The sequence below is a fragment of the Liolophura sinensis genome, chromosome 1 (genome assembly GCF_032854445.1).
Source record: "Liolophura sinensis isolate JHLJ2023 chromosome 1, CUHK_Ljap_v2, whole genome shotgun sequence".
NCBI lineage: Eukaryota > Metazoa > Mollusca > Polyplacophora > Chitonida > Chitonidae > Liolophura > Liolophura sinensis.
In genome coordinates, this window is record NC_088295.1 from 58,973,822 (window position 1) to 58,994,157 (window position 20,336).

A 20,336-nucleotide genomic window follows, 5' to 3' on the forward strand; every position below is an offset into this window, starting at 1 on the left:
GTCAGTATCTGACAAAGGTCAGTGACTTACTCTGGGAACTCTGCATGGTTTCCTCCACCCATAACTCCAACATCTTGGCACAGCTAAGTCAGTATCTGACAAAGGTCAGTGATTTACTCTGGGAACTCTGCATGGTTTCCTCCACCCATAATTCCAACATCTTGGTACAGCTGCGTCAGTATCTGACAAAGGTCAGTGACTTACTCTGGGAACTCTGCATGGTTTCCTCCACCCATAATTCCAACATCTTGGCACAGCTGAGTCAGTATCTGACAAAGGTCAGTGATTTACACTGGGAACTCTGCATGGTTTCCTCCACCCATAATTCCAACATCTTGGCACAGCTGCGTCAGTATCTGACAAAGGTCAGTGACTTACTCTGGGAACTCTGCATGGTTTCCTCCACGCATAAACCGGATGCCAACCGTGAAAAATTCTTTAGCAAAGGAATAAACACTAATCAAAAAGATAAATTAATGTAAAATCATATTTATAATAGGTACATTTGCACAACTTGTTTCAGTTACAAGCCAAACAGAACACAGGGTAAGTAGCTGGACATAAAATAGCTGGCTTCCTGGTATGTAGGAAGGTCTGTCAACAACCTGCGGATGGTGGTGTGTTGCCTTCGGATCTCTGCATTTTCCTCCCGCCATAATGCTGGCCTCCGTTGTATTAGTGAAATATTCTTGAGTACATCTTAAAACATCAATAAAATAAATAAAAACCAAAAGAAAAACCCAGGATGACCCAGGAAACCACATGAACTAAACAGCACCGTTTAAGTTTTCCAAATATTTATTTAAAGTTCACTTCTGCTATACACAAAGACTCAACATAGGTGCAATTAAATATTTTATATTTGTGATACAGAAATGACTGATCCTAGGTCATCCACACAGCACCAATACTTTCTGGGCTTTTAAAATTGTCTAGAAAAATAAATTGCACACTGATGACATGGGTGGGATGTGGATGGGGTCAAGTAATCGGTTTCCAGTGCTATTTATAATTCTATTAAATTCTGGAAAAAGAAAAAAAAATCTTGCAAGCATTATGCAAGATGATTATGTCAGATGAAAACTTCTGAATCATATTGATTTATTTATTTGATTGGTGTTTTACGCCATACTCAAGAATATTTCACTTATACGACGGCGGCCACCATTATGGCGGGCGGAAACCAGGCAGAGCCTGGGGGAAACCCAAGATTGCTACAGGTTGCTGACAGACCTTCTCACTTACGGCTGGAGAGGAAGCAAGCATGAGCTGGACGTGAACTCACAGTGACCGCATATTGATTTATTTATCCGGTGCTTGAGGCTGTATTTCAGGAATTATTTCAGGCTTAGGGCAGGGTGGAAACTGAAGAAAACCACCCTATATACCTGGTAGTTCGTTTATGAAAAAAATCTAGTTTAAAAACAAAATGTTTTCCTCAGCTGTTGTATCTTCTTCACAGAATAATGTAATTTTTGGACCAAAAAGGTGGTGATCTGCATGTACAAGTTTTGGTTGAGGTGGCTGTCGTAATGTACATTGTTCAATGATACCGAAAACCCTGTTCATGAATTACGCACAAATATCATCTCCCCAATTCTTTGCAAACATCTTCTTTTACCTCGAGGCATACCCAAAGCAAAGTTGCATGTCATTCGCACTGACACAATTTCATTCTCAACTGTCTGGTGGCAATGGTAGCCTGACACAATCATCTGTGGCACAGGATGACCAGTTGACCAACAGATGCTATTTTAACACCTGTGAAGAGTTGTTTCCCAAAAGCAGCAAAGTTGTCTCCCCTCACACGATTTCAGGACAGCTTGAAGCTGTATTTGTCAGACATTTTCTTGGCATGGTCCATCGCACGAATGTTCACCAGTAGCTTACTGATCTGCTTGATCTGCTCTCTGCAAGAAAAAAAACAAAAACCAATGCAGTTTAGATGTCTGACAAATACAGTTTAGATAAAAAAAAATGTAAAAAAAAAATGCTTTTGTCACAATTAAGATTTTTGGGACTGGTGTTTGATCCCAAGTTGACTTCGTGTGCATCTTGCAATCACCTTGGTATTAAACCTGAACTTAGTGAACTAATAAAAATAAAACATTTAACATGACACAATATTTTTATCTTAAATATATGATTTAAACAGATCAGCATCAGCCTGTGAACTACACCAAAGTTCAACGTAAATTCTCAACATGTGTCTATAATTATCCTACATTTTGACTGTAAAGGATTTATGAAACTGTTTTTTTTTTTTTCACTTATCAACATGCAGTTTAGGGTATATCCTAACATACAATCATACAAAAAAGATTTCAAGCCTTGTTTTTACAAGATGAAAATAGCATTAAACTCCTATTTCTCCAATCCCTGGAAATGAAGTAGCCTGCAGTCATGAGTGGTGTGGTATCAACAGTTATACAACTGTGCGAGAGAGCAGTCTATGTTAGGGGCACTGAAGCTAGAGCCATGAAGTCCATCATAGACGTCATTTCTTTAAATGTTTCTCTATTAACGAAAAAATGTGTATAAAATATGAACCACAACTGAAAAAATATAAATGTAAATTTTTGGGGTATAATTTTCTTTATTTCCCACTTAACCATAATGCTTGTCGGAGAAGTGATTTAAAAAAAAAAAAAAAAAATTCATTGATCAGTTTTTCTTTCTTTCAAAAACAATATCTCAGGGTATCTTAACTAAATATATGCATACATTATCAACAATTACACAAACAAGGCTTTTTTTTCTGGGTCATGGCTTACCTGGCTTCTTTCTGCTCACTCTCCTTCTTGGCCAGGCTGCTCTGGTAGAGAGTTTCCGCAGCATAGTTCAGGTAGCGGCAGATGTTCTCCAGCTGTGGGATCGTCTTATCTCCGCCCAGCTCATAAAACCAGTCCTTAGGGAATGTCGATACGATCTGAGGGCAAAGACGACAGATGTAATTCAACAATACAATCGCGTTTTCATAGTACACCATATTATAATTAAGTAACCAGAAATTTTGCCTGGAAAAACGTGCGTTTTTAGAAGGAAATATGGTGCTGAATCTGACAGTTTTCCCCAGAATATCACCTTTCAACACCTGACTTCCAAACCTTGAAGCTCCTTTCTAAGACGTCAACACATTGCTCAGAAACATCATTTCAGGAACCTAGACTGGCATCTAGTGAGATAAACTGCCTATCAGATAGAACACTTCCTGCTATCATTGTTTTTATTTAGTATCTCATAGCACTATCCCATCAGAGAGTACTGGCAAACTGCAATATCACGTCACAAACACCTGGCATGATAATATACCTCCTGTAGTCACATTCTACTGACACCATGCTAGTCATCTTCCTTTTTTTGCAATTTCAATTGCACAGTGCAGGCGTCATAAGTCACATGGTAATTTGGTACAACCAAATATGAGATAAATACAGCAAAAACACTGATCTCTTGTCAATAGGAGCCAGCAGTTTTTACTTACAGCTTGGCATTTGATCAGAGCATTGCTATTGACTCCAGAGTTCTGAAGGCCTAGAATTATGTATCTGTTCAGTAGGCTGTCCAGAGCCATGTGCTGAAGGATGGGGGTGGCCAGGATGCCCTGCCAGGATAGGATGTTACCCAGAAGCTGAAACAATACAACAACACACAGAATAATACAGGGTCATGTGCTGAAGGATGGGGGTGGCCAGGATGCCCCGCCAGGATAGGATGTTACCCAAAAGCTGAAACAATACAACAACACACAGAATAATACAGGGTCATGTGCTGAAGGATGGGGGTGGCCAGGATGCCCTGCCAGGATAGGATGTTACCCAGAAGCTGAAACAATACAACACACAGAATAATACAGGGCCATGTGCTGAAGAATAGGGGTGGTCAGGATACCCTGTCAGGATAGGATATTACCCAGAAGCTGAAACAATACAACAACACACAGAATAATACAGGGCCATGTGCTGAAGGATGGGGGTGGTCAGGATACCCTGTCAGGATAGGATGTTACCCAGAAGCTGAAACAATACAACAAACCCTGAATAACACAGGGCCATGTGCTGAGGGATGGGTGAAAATGCCCTGCCAGTTTTTTGTGTTGTGCACTTTGACATGGTAATTATTCTGCTGGCAAAACTTATGGCAAAGTGATGTATAAGTTTCAATATGATAAGATGAACGGTTTTGTGACGGAATTACAGATGGGATGCAAATGTGTAGTTTCTTCTGGTTAGCAGCAGGGGGCCTAATAAAACAGGTTTATGGGATGAACAATAGAAATAACTGATGCCCAAAATTTAATTTACATATCAGCAAGATACTTGCAAAAGCAAAATTGAAAGATAAAGGGTTTTGTGACGCCAATGATAAAAGATAAATTAGATAAAAAAAAAGTTAGTGGATTTGGCTTAACAGTTGATAAAATCAGCTCACAGAACAGTATTTATTAAGGAAATGAAACACTCACTTTTATACACCCCCAAAACTGGCGCTGGAAAAACACAGCTGGGCCCGATGACTTGCTTTCTATTACACTGAAAAATTAATCAAAATTTGATAGAATCTTCCAAGAGAATGGCATTGAAATCAATCAGCTGTAAGTTCCAATTTTGTCGTCAGATTTTTACTCATTTGTTGTGTATATCACATGCCTATGATTACAATAGGATGGAATCATTTCGGTTATTTGAAGATTATTTCAATATAATACAGGATAATGGTTAAGAAAGTGGGTGCTTGATATAATTTGGAGAATCTCTATCCTTATACAGGATAAAGTAAAATTTCAAAACAGGAATCGGTGAAATTTCTCAAAAATTATAACAAGAAAACACGAAAAAAAATCTATTACTTACTTTTTAGGATAGAGTGGCATAAACACATCATCATCCAAAGTCTTTCTGATTCTTGTTACAATGGATTTCAACAATGTCTATGGAGAAAAAAAATAAATAAATAAAACTTAAACCAAAACATTGAATTTAGAGATAATCACCATATAACTTTGCTACTTGAATGTTTTAAAGCCATCCTTTAAGATACATACAACATTTGTACAGAAATGAACTGTGACCATGAAGAATCAAGCCAGGTGATAACATAATGCCTCCAAAACTAAAGTAAGAAAGCAATACTCCTGGTGGTTGGGGTGCTGTGTGTGTGTGTTGGGCGGGGGGTGGGGAGGTGTGTAAATCGGTTGTGGTACAGCAATGAATCAACCTAATAAGCCAACAAGGTCCATTGAGGTATATATAACTGAAGACACTTTCTCTTATCAAAAAATAAAACTTTTTCAGCTATGATTTTACAGTACCTGGGTATTTTTTCCATGAGAATTGATGTGAGGGTAATCGTTGGTCAGTTTTGTCATCAGATTGACCAATCGCGACGTCTGTGATGTGGACATGGGGTCCCAGACTGACTCTACTAATGCTAGAGGAAAAGAACAGGAAAATTGTTATAGTTAGCTTAACATAACACGACTGATGACTGATAGTAATTGATTTTGCAGAACAAATACCACCTGAATAATTCAGTTGCATTCTGCAACAGAGCCAGGCCCCATGTGTCATTTAAGCATCTATGCTTTGTGATTCAATTCTGAAATGCCACACATTTCAAAATATTCTTGCTCATACAACATTGAACATAAGGTCCATATAACACAGCCATGAAGACCTTTATGTGATCAATCGAACAGTGCCAAATACTGTAAAAAATTACATTAAATATTCATCTTTTTTGTCCATCGCACATTATGAAATATCATATTCATTATAAAGTTTTTAAGTTTAAATTTTCCAATATGCAATAACAGAAGACCAAGCTACTTTTTCTAAAACCATAAAACTATACTTTCCATATGCCATTATGGCATATATTTATATACCAGATGTACATGTATTTGAAAGGCTTCAGAGGGTTTAGAAAATAGTATCCAAAACTTTACCTGTAAGTTTTGGGACAAGAACCTTATCTACTATACTTGGTAACAATTTGACATCATCATCATCATCAACTCTGTGGAGGATAACCTCCTCATCATAACCATAGAACAGCAGGTCATTGAACCAGGCAGACTCCTCAAAGTCAGCACAACTCTCCTGTAATTGGAGGAGGGAAAGGTCATGGTATTCAGCATCATTAATGATGTTGTCAAACAATATTATGAATATTTTCAACCACACCAGTGCAGGAATATATGACCTATTTAGGAAGTACCGGTATGAAATTTAAAAAAACAAAAACAAAAAAAAACTGATTGTCAAACTTCAAAATAGGATGTGCCCTGTTTGGATTTGCATAAGAAAGTCACAAAAACTATTTTCAAAATGACTAACTGTTCTCAAATTTTCAATTCATAACTCCCTATAAGTGGACGTACTGTGTAGTGATATTTATGTCACTGGGAATCCCCCAAATTTTATATACCACATATCAAAACTTGGAGTAACTGCATACTTTGTGGTACTATATTTAATCTAGATTCTGGTGGATTCCCGCAAAGCAAACCTACAGGAATCCGTTTAGATTCTGGTGGATTCCAGCAAAACAAACCTACAGGAATCCATTTAGATTCTGGTGGATTCCCGCAAAGCAAACCTACAGGAATCCGTTTAGATTACCGTAAAGAGTTACAGAAATAAAGGCGTGCACATTAAATAGGTTTATGTATTTGACCCGCTCTCAGCTATACAGTAGTAGGTAATTCAGCTACAATTCAGCAAATGTTAGTGAACTAAACTAAAAACTTACGGTCAAATATCAAATGAACTATGGATAATTCAGAAATGAAAAATGGGTCATTCATGGATTTTGTCTCTACAAAAAAGCCTACCTCAAGAGGGTTCCAGTTGACTAGCTGTAAGCGCAGCAGTGGGTTGAAGAGTTTAGGCAGACACAGGCTAATGTAAGCTTCTCTATACGATTCACCCTGTTTTCTTCTCCACTCATCAAAACGCTCACGAATGGCATCCAGTCTGTGGAAATCTTCTATTACATCATCAAATACAATGCCCTGCTGTTCTAATATCCGCTCTGAAAAACGAAGAAAAAAAAAAAAAAGTGGTGAAAATCAGTGAAGACAAAAGATTCCTTTTGGTAAGGCAAAACAGTATTTAATTTAATAAATCCTCAGCTTACCAAAACCATTAACGAAATTGCCGTAACTTTAGTTCAACTCTTGAAACTTTTCTATATATCCCCTTTACTTGTGGTTTAGTATTTTTCAAGAGGTATATATTTGCTTCCTTCTGACTGATTCATCCATTCTATTGGGTCAGCTAAGCGGTTTTTGTGAAGTCTGATGAATTTCTCATGAGAAAAACTCAAGTGTTGGCATCCAAAGTAGCATTTTAAAGTGTTTAAGAATATGCTTCTGAAAAACATTACATTTCTACATACCAAACCTAATGTGAAATACAACATTGTATATAAATGTGATCCTACATGGAAGTTAGTATTAAGATGTATTTGTTTTATCACTTTTAAATATTTATCCTTTACAAGATGGATGAAAAGGGAAATAAGATGTATTTAAATTTTTTTGTCCGCCCCACCCTCAACCTAAAAAAACCCCAACAGATTCTAGCCCAAAAACTAGATCAAAAAAGCTAAAAAAAGGATCATAAAAATATTACTTTCCCAAAGACATATCCAACATACAAAGATATAAACAAAAGTATCACAAAACTAATTTTAAAACTATTACAACTACAATATGTAGTTTGTTTTGATCCACATCTCAATTAAACTAAAACACAACAAATTGTTACTTCATGTTTTGAGAAATTTGTGCTTGTCACTTTCATGACAAGTCGAAAATTTATAAAGATTTCTATCCACCTTTAGCCATCTTAAACTTTGACATTTCTGATTTGCTTTCTTCGTCATCTGACGATAATCCGTCATGATGTCCACGTATGTTCTTTCCCTCTCTTGCTCGTCTACGTCTGGATCTGAAAATACAAAAAATAAACCAACCCCTGAAGGTAACCATTTTGCTTCCAAATTCATTAAGGTACCCACTGTTTAAACACAATGGCTTGGTACTTTTTAAGTTCTCACTAACATGACACCATGAATTATTTGTTACCATTTAAGTTCTAACTAACATGACACCATGAATTATTTGTTACCTTTTAAGTTCTAACTAACATGACACCATGAAATTATTTGTTACTTTTTAAGTTCTCACTAACATTACACCATGAAATTATTTGTTACTTTTTAAGTTCTCACTAACATTACACCATGAACTATAGGTGTTTTATGCTATACAAGAATTTTTCAATTATAATGATAACAATCACTGTGGTGGAAAGAAACCCGGGGGAAACATTCGGCCTTCCGCAGGTTCCTGACAGATCTTCCCTATGTCCTTCATGACAGTTTTATTTATTTATTTCATTAGTTAAGAATATTTCACATATACTATGGCAACCAGCATTACGGTAGGAGGAAACTGAGCAAAGCCCAGGGGAAAGGAAACCCACAACCTCTCGGAAGTTACTAACAGACCTTTCTATGAACGACCGAAAACGAAGCCAGCATAAAATGAACTCGAACTCACAATGATAGACAGTTTAAAATCTGAGAAATAATTTATGCATGTGATGAGTTTATAATTAATGGGTAATTACATGTAACGAATGAGAATGTCTTTCTTTGCATAACAGACATTTATCCCATAATAATTACCCAAAATAAATAAAATACACCCACTTCCATCTTTCATGTGGTTCATTAGTTTGTCAGATGTCTTACAAATTTGTTACAATTTAATAAGGCTGGATGCATAGAACAAAGGAGGCTGTACACTAACTTTCTGGCTTCTCGCTCAGCTGTCCTCCTCTGTCGGGCTATGTCAGCATCCGTTTCTTTGAGAACGGCGCTCCCTTTATCTGGAAATAAGACAGGTGAATATAAACCCACATGTATAACTGACAGATGCTTGGGGTTTTATGTCGTACTTAACCATTTTTTCAGTCATATAAAATCCTCATGGCATGGGTCACGTGTCACTAGTACCGCAATGTGGTTTTTCAGCACAAAAATACTTGTAATTCGTGAAATATTGCAAATTTCAAAAAGGCAGTGGAGAGAATTTCAGAGGCATCAAATTTATTAGCGCAAACCAAACGATAATATTAGTAGAACTCCACATAATGTCTTATATCATGTTATTCACAGGGCTGTAAAAAAAAAAACAAAAAAAAAACAAAATGTAAGAATATACAAAAAAATTCGAGAAAAACGGCCATTACACCACCTAGATTTGGTTGCCTTTACTTTCCACCTCTAACACATTTGGTTTAAACCAGCATCAACATGAACACGGTTCAATATTCTGATTCGTACACTAATTCACTATCAGCTTTATTGCCTGTATTCTTCTTCCGATTCTACATGCATTTTAAATTTCAAATTTAAATATTATCCACATAAACTTGATATATGGGTACATAAATATTCGTTCAAATCATAAGCATCTGCTATCATTTAGGCAACAAAATGATGAAAGTTGTAAGGGCAGATAATGGCATGAATGTGTGCCTACAGAACAATTTTGATAATATATTAGTGTCTCCTAACGCCACAGTTTCTATGCTTGTATCTGTTTCAACAGAAATATTGTCCTGAGGTATATGCATATAAATGTATGTGTGATCAGACAGACATAGGCTAGAAGTTGTGGCTGTGTGACAAACGTACACTGCCCATACTCTGGAGGGATACCGACTTGCCATGTAGTCCTGACACTGGTCCTGTACGTCTTGCTGCCGGCGTTTCACCAGGGCCTGGGCACGCTGACGTAAGAGCTCCATCATCTGATCCTCAAGCTGGTTGATGCGAGGCACCTACAATACAACACAGCAGTTATTAGCTAAGCTGACAACATAAGCGATGAGGAACTATTCAAAAAAACATTTTTTTTTATTCTAAATGGGTGTTTTAAACAACATCACTAATCTATTTCTTTATTTCCTTGAATGGGGTTAAAGCATTGGTGAAGAATTTTCTCCTTGGATGATGGCAATCAGTTTTACAGCGGAGGTATATCGCAGGCGTTAAACCATTGACCCTTGGCAAATAACTGACAAATTTTCCTACATGTAATGCACAGATGTACTTCATATTGGTCTGAGAATGTAACTGTGAAAGACCAGTTCACATCTATAAGAGTCTGTCACCAATAACTGGACTGATCTTACACAACTTTATTGATCACATATGTGCTGAACATCAAGCACCTAAATTTTTCACTTTACAGCAGTCCTGTTTGTTGATGGAGGTAACTGTAGTGCAGAGAGTAAGGCAAGGGCCTTTAGACAGGCCCTGACAAAACTCCTGCACGGAGAGAAATTACCAAAATGCTATAAGTTTGTTCAAGAATTAAGAAGAACATTACTGTAATTCTTCAACCTTTTCGCATGTTTGCACGGCGTTCATTCAAGCATATTCTGAAAGACTTATTTTATGTAGACTGATAAAATTATACTTTCTGTGAAGCCCTGAAACTGACCAATCAAACCAATTTCAAAATGTCCATAAATTACACTGCAATTTGCTCATGCATATGCGAAAAGATTGAGGAATTAGGCTAACAAAGAATTTTCTTGAAAACGAAAATCATTGGAAAAAGAAAAACATTGAAAAAAGAAAAACACCGCCGTAAGGAAAACATGGAAATAAAAAATGTGTTATTATTAGAATAAAATTTCATTTTTCTAGCACTTACTGGATGAATACTGCTATTGCAAAAACATATGGATGAACTGAGAAGTTGCAAACTCACTATTTACTGGTCTTTTGATAGTTTTAATAAAGATTACTGGGGACCATGTGTTATGATTTACAGTTCACCAATTATGAAACAATTATTAGGAGAACCATCACTTGGTTATTTAGACATGTAATTATTTCTCTGATGCAGCCAAGAGGGTCAGAGGATGTACAAACATGTCCTGTAGATTTACAGGCTAATGGTTTAAACTAAGCTAATGGTAGAGCAAATCGAGAGAAAGAACAGCTCATGTTTACCTAAAAACCTACAAGGATTCAGTAATTTATTCCGCCAGTAATCAAAACGAAATCAGACAGACAGAGAGACAGACATGGCCCACCCTACAAGCTTAATGTGAACCCACCTTCTCATTGAGACATTCAACCAAGTCTCTCACATACCCCCTCATTTCTTGGAAGAACCTATAGCGCTCTTCCAAGCCGTCAGTGCTGCCCTCTGCCTGGGAGATGCTCGTCTCGGTGTCTTCCAAGTCCTGCACTAAGCGATCTTTCTCCGCTACATGATTCTTGTGGACAGCTTCCATCGAGTCCACGCTGAAATACATGGCAGAAGGGTAACATGCCGTTTTAAGTTTATCAGAGTTTATCAGAGTACAAACAATTTTTAACCTTATCAGAGCAATGAAACAATATGCTGTTTCCAGTTTGATCAATATTTTGTTTTAAGTGATGCCAGAGTGAAGAGACAATATGCTGTTTTTAGTATTGCCAGAGTGAAGAGACAATATGCTGTTTTTAGTATTGCCAGAGTGAAGAGACAATATGCTGTTTTTTAGTGTTGCCAGAGTGAAGAGACAATATGCTGTTTTTAGTGTTGCCAGAATGAAGACACAATTTGCTGTTTTTAGTTTTGCCAAAATGAGGACACAATTTGCTGTTTTCAGTGTTGCCAGTGTGAAGAGACAATATCCTGTTATTAGCAATTCGTGTGACAGAATAAAAATGCTGTTTTCAGCATTATGAGTGAAGGTACAACATGCATTTTTAGCTTTACAATAGTTTTACAAGAGTGACAAAATGTTAGTTTTACGAGATGGCTCTTTGAGTCACAACAATGCGTGATACACTCCCACAATGTTACTTTTATTCTTGATTTTGTTCTTCATTACTGTTAATGTAACAACATACAAAGACTACTGCAAACATTTTTCAAAACACTTCATGTATTACAATTCTTCACATATCTCTTAAGTAATTCTTCAAGTTTACAGCTAAATTCCAGATCATTTGAGGCCACTGTGCCTGGCTTCCAGGTGAGATTGAGGTATTGCTTGTCTTAAGCTGTTTTGACAGTGTGATTGCCACTACATATGTATCATATAACAAAGCAGTCTTCAAAGCAGACAGTGGTATTTACCGCTCTTGTAAGCGTTTTCTGATGATGTCGATGGTAAGTTTTGAGGAATCTCCACCGGTGACTGGCACTGGGGTGGGGAAAGACGACTGGGCAGGGGCGTAAGGTGTAGCTGGGGCCAGGCTGGCTGTGTACTCAGTGCTGTAGTAATCTAGCTGAACCCCAACACCTGTGCTGTACCCGTCAGACGGAACAAGTACCTGTAAAACAAATATCAAGTGAGAAAACTATAAGATCATTTTATTCATTTGCACAGCAGTTCTTGGGTTATGAATGGTAGCCTTTGGTTAAGCAAGGTCTACTGTTTAACGTTTTGACAGGGATAGGGAACAATGCACAGTATCAGGGCAATGAACAATGCACCGTATCAGGGAAATGAACAAGGCTCTGTATCAAGGGAAAGGACAATGCACAATATCAAGAGAATGAACAATGAACAATATCAGGGGAATGAACAATGCATAGTATCAGGACAATGAGCAATGCACTGTATCAGAGAAGACCGGGGAATGCACAATACACAGTATCAGGGGAATGAACAATGCACACTATCAGGGGAATCAGGGGAATGCACAATGCACAGTATCAGGGCAATGAACAATGCACAGTATCAGGGAAATGCACAATGCACAGCAGCAGAGCAATGAACAATGCACAGTAGCAGGGCAATGAACAATGAAAAGTATCAGGGCAATGAACAGTGAACAGTATCAGGGCAATGAAAAATGAACAGTATCAGGGCAATGTACAATGCACAGTATCAGGGCAATGAACAATGAACAGTATCAGGGCAATGAACAATGAACAGTATCAGGGCAATGAAAAATGCACTATATCAGGGCAATGAATAATGCACTGTATCAGGGAAATGAACAATGCACAGTATCATGGGAAAGAACAATGGACAATGCATAGTATCAGGGGAATGAACAATGCACTGTATCAGAGAAAACTGGGGAATGCACAATATCAGGACAATGAACAATGCACAGTATCAGGGCAATGCACAATGCACAGTAGCAGGGCAATGAACAATGAACAGTATCAGGGCAATGAAAAATGCACCATATTAGGGCAAAAACAATGCAAAGTATCAGGGCAACAAACACTGCACAGCATCAGGGCAATGAACAAAGAACAGTATCAGGGCATTAAACAATGCACAGTGTCAGGGCAAACAACAATGCACAGTATCAGAGCAATGAACAATGCACAGTACACATGTAAGACTGCCGCACCTTATCAGGAATAAGCACATGAAATCTCATAAAACATTCACATCAGACAATTCAGCTGAACACCCATAGACTAAAAGACTTTCCAGCTGTCAGTGTAGCACTACAATCAAATCTTTGCGCTGGGAATGAGAAAACCAACCGTGAATGTAGAAAAGCTTAAAATGGATAATGAATTTGATAAAGCATTTGTCTCTTAATAGCCTTAATAACTGAAATCTTGAAAAAAGTTTTGACATATTTTCCATCCAATTGGACATGGTCTTACCTGCTGGGTGCTGACCCCTTTCCTGATCTGCTGCTCCTCCCACTCTCTCTCCTGGTCACTCTCTTCTCCATCACTTCCTACACAAAATACACCCCACACACATCAATATAGCAACGTATCACACAACATGATCATCAACAGTATGTACAACATGACCATCAACAGTGTATACAACATGACCATCAACATTATGTAAAACATGACCATCAACAGTATGTACAACATGACCATCAACAGTATCTACAACATGACCATCAACAGTATCTACAACATGACCATTAACAGTGGATACACCATGGCCATCAAAACTGTATACAACATGACCATCAACAGAGTATACAACATGACCATCAACAGAGTATACAACATGACCATCAGCACTGTATACAACAAGACCATCAACACTATACAAGACCATCCACAATGTACATAAGACCATTAACAGTATGTACAACATGACCATCAACAGTGCACACAACATGCCCATCAACACTGTATACAACATGACCATCCACACTGTATACAAGACCATCAACACTGTATACAACATGACCATCAACAGAGTATACAACATGATCATCAACACTGTACACAACACATCCATCAATATGAATAAAAGCACACAACACACATGAACACACATATAACTGAATGATGAAAACTATTTATTTACTTGTTAAAATACAAGGTCATTTTATTATAGCGCAAGGTTGCCAAACCGTTGCACTATAGCAAGGCTACACTGAATTTTTTATTAACTTATTTCTTTAATATGTCAAAAACCATAAATTACCTAAATTTTAGCCCACAAAAGTGTGTGTTTTTGAAGCAAATAAATGTCACAAAATATTAGTTTTAGTGCAGAACTTATATCATCCACCTTCCAAACAGACCTTGAAGCACTTTTGCAAAACTAGACTCTCACATTCAGGAAAAAATAGCAAGTTAGTCACTAACTAACAAAATTTTAGGTCATTTGGGGTATATGTACATGGTTTGGTTCATAGGGGTAGAAAACTGTAGTGTGGGGGAAGCCACTTTGCATACTAGAGATCTGCCAGGCCTTCTAAGGTGTGCTAAGCCTACAGCCCAGTCATATCAACAACTTCGCAGTCAAATCTCATTACACTCACAAGGCTAAGACAATGAGTGAATTCAAATCAGTAATCTTGGCTTCAAAACTGGTTCCATTTTACCCCATACAACTGACAAGAGCCAGCTTATGGCCTTCAGATAAGAATATAGAGAGCCTGGGCCCAGTTGTTCAAAAGTATATTCAAAGTTAATCCAGGCTTAAATCTTAACGCCATTCACATCACGATACAAAGTGAAGTCTGAAGTCTGGACTAATGTTAATACTGGAATTGAACAGCTGGATCTGGTATATTGTCACGGTGCACTGACCATGCTCAGCTGCTAAGAACTCGTCCTTCATCTTCTGTCTCTCCTTGGCAAAGGTGTTAATGGAGAAGTCAATTCTGCCTTCCTCATCATCATCACTACGGTCGTTCTCATCATCTCTGTTAACAAAAATGTCGTAAGTGCATAAGATTTTATTTGGTGCCCAATTCTATACTCCTGACCACAGCTACCATCGGTCAATTTATTTGGAGTTGGGAGTTTTTCACCAGTATTTGACGAATACTCACGAATATTTCACTCATAAGACGGTACTCCACATTATGGTGGCAGGAAACTGGGCAGAGCCCAGCAGAGAGCCACGATCATCCGTAGTTTACTGGCAGACCTTCACACTTACGAGCAGAGACAAAGCCAGCATGAGCTGGGCTTGAACTTGAACAGCAATTGCATTTGTGAGAGGCTCCTGGAGCATTGTGCTGCATTAGCCGCTAACCACTTGGTTATGTGGCTTACCTAGCCTTTGGCTTAGTTTTAGTTTATGCCGCACATAATTTCACATCTAAACACCACACCCACTATCAGAACAACAGCTGATCATCCACAAAGGGCTGGAATGCGACAAATGGAAAAGAGAAGTCACCCAGAATAAACTTTAGAATCTTAAGGAAATGTTTTGATCCTGAACCGTTTTTATATTATTCTATACTCCACAGATTTTACAGTGCAATCAAGAATTTTTCGCTTATATGAAGGCCATAATACTTATGTGTGCAGAATACCAGATGTAAATCATTGCACCACGCTAAGCACCTAAGAACTCTTCATCTCTATAATTTCAGCCTTATTTGCTGGATTTATTTTCATCTTCCACCTGATGGCTTTATATATGTGTGCCGTTTCTTAACTTCTTATTTTTAAGATACCCACCTGATCAACCGAGATCCACTGTTCTCATTGTTTTCCTCAATGGAGACAAAGTCACCCATCTCGCGTGCCATCTGTCGACGTTTTCGGATCATGTGAATGGTGTTGGCATCAGGAATTTCTCCACCTATACAACAATGAACATTCGTAATTAAGAATAAATGCAGGCATACGTTGATTTGTGATCCTAAACAACTAAGCATCAACCATATTCAGTTTCAGTACACATTATTTATTTATTTGATTGGTGTTTTACGCCATACTCAAGAATATTTCACTTATGCGACGGCGACCAGCATTATGGTGGGAGGAAACCGAGCAGAGCCTGGGGGAAACCCACGACCTTCCGCAATGTGCTGGCTGACCTTCAAACGTACGGCCACCAGTACGCATTATATGTCGACTATGACTGGAGGCAACTCTGTCACCTGACTGTCATGTGACTTGTTGACTCCGCCACATCACAATGACAACTGTGGGGAAACTGAGTTTTATTGTGCACAAGCAGATTGATCAACTTGAGCAAGCCTGCCTAGATCAACTTAAACCAGTGCCCGATCCTTATACTAACAGTTGCTTCCAGTCGCAAGGTGCAGAAGAGTGTCAGACAGACAGCTTAACGTCTGATTCCATCGCTACATTAAAGCTTGGCTTTGCAGTATACTGTGTTCTAAATACAGAGCCAAATGCAACTTGTTTAACTGAGAGGAGTGAGTGAGTGAGTGCTTGGGGTTTAAAAAACGAAGGAATCCTTAGGGTGCATTTAAGTGTAATGTGCCTCCTTGTTGCAGGACGGATTTCCACCGCTCTTTTATTTAGTGCTGCTTCACTGAGACGACTTACCGAAGGCAAGTAAGCCGCCCCGCCTGAGCCATTATACTGATACGGGTCAACCAGTCGTTGCACTATCCCCTTCATGCTGAACGCCAAGTGAGGAAGTTACAACTTCCTCTTTTAAAGTCTTAGGTGTGATTCGACCAAGGAACCTGGATCTACCGGTCCCGAAGTGGACGCTCTACCAACTGTGCTATCCGGGCCGGTCATTAGAGGACATTTGGCCCATAATTCATGCTGCAAATTGGATGTACAGCCATGTGTCTGACGTAGGCCTGGTTATGCGCCTTACCAACAATGAACTGATAAATCATATTAGATGCTTGTTTTTCAACATATAATAAATGAAAGCAAGCATTCCTTAAATTTATTATGATTTTGGGGTGTTTGGCTTAATTTTGGCATGCATAAGACTTTAAAAAGAGAGAAGTCCTGCAAATAACCCTAAAAATGAACAATCCCTCAGGTTTTGGCATGATAACAAACATAAGAGTAACCTATTTTGAATGTTCTAATTTTACTTTTCCTTCTTCAGCCAACACATGGACCTCATATGAGGTTAATACCGTGTCTTCAACAGCAAGATCCATTTATGAAACCATGCCACTAGTATCTGGCTAATTCACTAATCATGACATTAACATATCATAACTGTACGTACGCTGTAACAAGGCCCTGAAGGTGTGAGACCCATCCCCTTCACCATCATCATCTTCATCGTCATCATCACTGGGGAGTGCCGGAGCATCGCCATTGCCTAGGTTACCAGGCTTCTGCTTCTCTCTTAATTCCTAGTTAAACACCAATACAATGCAGGACAAGATTTATAATAACTATCAGTTTGGATTCCTTTAAAGCATTCATCTAGACCTAGCTGACTTATTTCGGATGTGACCATAAACTGTATCACCAAAGTCTTAAAATGATAGCAGCGGGCTCTTTATAAAGCATTCCCACTGTCCAACAGGCCTTTATTGTGGGTTAAAATCCAGGTCCTGCTTGTTTGGCTGAAGCTTTCAATTAGGATTTCAAATCAGTTCTTGTCAAGACACCTGGCAAGGTGCACTTAATTCCTTGAGGCATGTCTCTCTCTCTCCAAAACAGCATATGAACACAAACTTAGCCTATAATAATGCATGTTATCAGAATCATGAAATGCTTTTTTTCTCTGTTTTTTCTTACAAATGATGAAGACGTCTACAATGTTATTTAGTTGATTTGATTGGTGTTTTACGCTGTACTCAAGAATTTTACATGACAGCCTGCATTACCATGGTCTACAATGTTGTCTACAATCCGCTTTCAAATCTGCTATCTGCTGTCAAATGCAATAGACACTGCTTTATGTAATACAACCTTAAGTTGGTCTGCAGCGTAATCTCCCTCTACCACTTGGCCAACATTGGTCTCTGTTACTTCCTCCTTTTCACGCTGACTCTCTTTCTTGAGCTGTTTTGCTATTCGTTTACTGTGGCTTGACTTTTTCACCTTGAACACCTCTGTTTCTCCTGATTAAAAAAAAAAAAAAAAAAAAAAAAAAAACAGTTATAAATAAGTGTTCAGTACTTCATGGATCATTGCTTGTGTTTTTATTGAGGTTTATTTGACTGGTTCTTTAAACCGTGCTCAAGAATATTTCACTTATACAACGGAGGCAGCCGTTATCGTCTAAGAAATCTGAGCGGAGACAGGGAGAAACCCACACCAATCCGCAGGTCGCTGGCAAACCTTTGCATGTGCGGCCGGAGAAAAGACAGCTGGACTTGAACTCACAACGATCGTGTCAGTGACAGGCTCTCGAGTTATTGTGCTAGTACGCTAACCACTCTGCCACAAAGGACCCCCATGGTTGAGGTTTAATGGTGCTGTCAACATCATTCTGCTGATACAGGTATCATAGTCCGAGATTTCTCTGGCGTCAGGTTTGGCCATTTTGTTTGGCCATTAATGGCCCAACACCAACGTCAGACTGTGCTCCAAATAAAAACCTTATGCAGTTTCCGTGGTAGTGTGTCATAGTGTTTGAAACAAAAATTATGCATCAAATACATCTCCATGTCTAAGTTTGCAGACACTTATGTTAATAATATTTTTGTCTGTCGATTTATCGTAAGCGCGATGTTGGTCTGTAATTTATAGGTTGCAAGGGTTCAATATTCCTTTGTGATGCTCAAAGCGAATGGCTGCACAGATGGTCTCGACATATTTGACAAGAGCAGGTAACTGCATCAGGTATTTAAATGAAATGCGCTCTGATGGTGGCTTGTGGCCATACTTGGTGGAACAAAATTTTGCAATGATGGATTAATGTATCTCTACATAGTCATCTTTTAGCTTTTTCAGATATGCAGAAAGTTGAAAGTCATATGTTTAAACACTCTAATCCTGAATTTTTTTTTTTAGTCATCTATTACTGCTGCAGCATAGGTTCAGTGTGAATCTGACAGTGTGTCAGCTGGGTTTTAGCTCTGCCATTCCAAAACATCTAATACAATGGTGGATGGGTCACTCTCTGTGGTATCAATTTGTGAGGAAACTTCTAAGTGATTCTGCAGGAGTGTTCTAGTCCTGTATGATATTACTTATTTCCACTGGTATTTTATACAAGTATTTCGATAGGTTGTGATATTCCGCACGGTTGTGACACGGCACGTCAGAAATAACTGTGCCCCAGATATTGTGTACTCTCTGTAAAATTTAATACTGTAACTTTAATTCTTTTGATAGATCAAATGGTACTGATTATTAATTACATACTTCCGAACTTGTTGAACACTGTATTATTGTCACAGACATTCTGCAATATCGTGTTATTGAGTACTTAACTATAAAATATGGTTTGCACCATGCGCTTTGAGTTCTACAATCGGAGAGGTTTCGATACAGATGCACGAGCGCATGAAATCGGGATCTGATCGAGACTTTAACCCCCACCCCCCCAAAAAAATACCAGCATGCTTAGATATCATGTGAATTATAAGGCTTGATTATTTAATTCTGTTGGGTGAAAACGTAAGATGCACGACATGCCTTCATCATCTTCAAAACTCAAGAGCTTTGTTGACTTGTCCCCTTTATCTCGTTTTTTCTTCTCTTTCGTCTTCTTCTCCGGGACACTGGGTGGTGGTGCAGGTTTAACAGAAGCTTCATCGACAGTGTTATCGATGGAGACATCTTCTTTTTCCTGATCAGAGTCGCTGTCTGCGACTTTTCTTCTAAAATTACGCTTCGGCTTCTTGAACATGCCTGCCATGAATCAATTTAGCTTAATAGTATTATGGGATGGAACGTACTATTCAAAACTATGACCGCAATATAATACGGTTAGACGGACAATGGAGATACAGGCAGTACCACCGTAACATGGTAATATGAACATTGTCTCAAAATTCCTGTCATGTTATCATACAACATGTAATGCCTTTTTAACGCCTTAAATGCTGTTCGGACGATGCAGCCAAATACTTTATACCAGTAGGCCTTGACCTAAGGTAACACAGAAAATGCTACAGAATGTTCATTTTCTTACACAAAAACACTAGATGTGTGCATTGTA

General features: G+C 38.4%; 1 protein-coding gene across 1 annotated transcript; it reads right to left on the reverse strand.

Annotated features, from left to right (window-relative positions):
* Nucleotides 1–787: 787 nt before the first annotated feature.
* Nucleotides 788–20,050, reverse strand: LOC135478229 (PAX3- and PAX7-binding protein 1-like). Its single transcript, XM_064758504.1, has 19 exons — nucleotides 19,811–20,050; nucleotides 18,137–18,288; nucleotides 17,442–17,571; nucleotides 15,950–16,073; nucleotides 15,065–15,180; nucleotides 13,661–13,737; nucleotides 12,161–12,357; nucleotides 11,148–11,337; nucleotides 9,740–9,857; nucleotides 8,822–8,900; nucleotides 7,843–7,955; nucleotides 6,836–7,035; nucleotides 5,948–6,101; nucleotides 5,312–5,430; nucleotides 4,854–4,930; nucleotides 4,466–4,532; nucleotides 3,485–3,631; nucleotides 2,775–2,929; nucleotides 788–1,910 (listed from the first exon to the last, which is right to left on the reverse strand). Exons 1-19 carry the CDS (start codon nucleotides 20,031–20,033, stop codon nucleotides 1,814–1,816), a joined length of 2,535 nt encoding a protein of 844 aa, XP_064614574.1. The 5' UTR covers nucleotides 20,034–20,050; the 3' UTR covers nucleotides 788–1,813.
* Nucleotides 20,051–20,336: the final 286 nt, after the last annotated feature.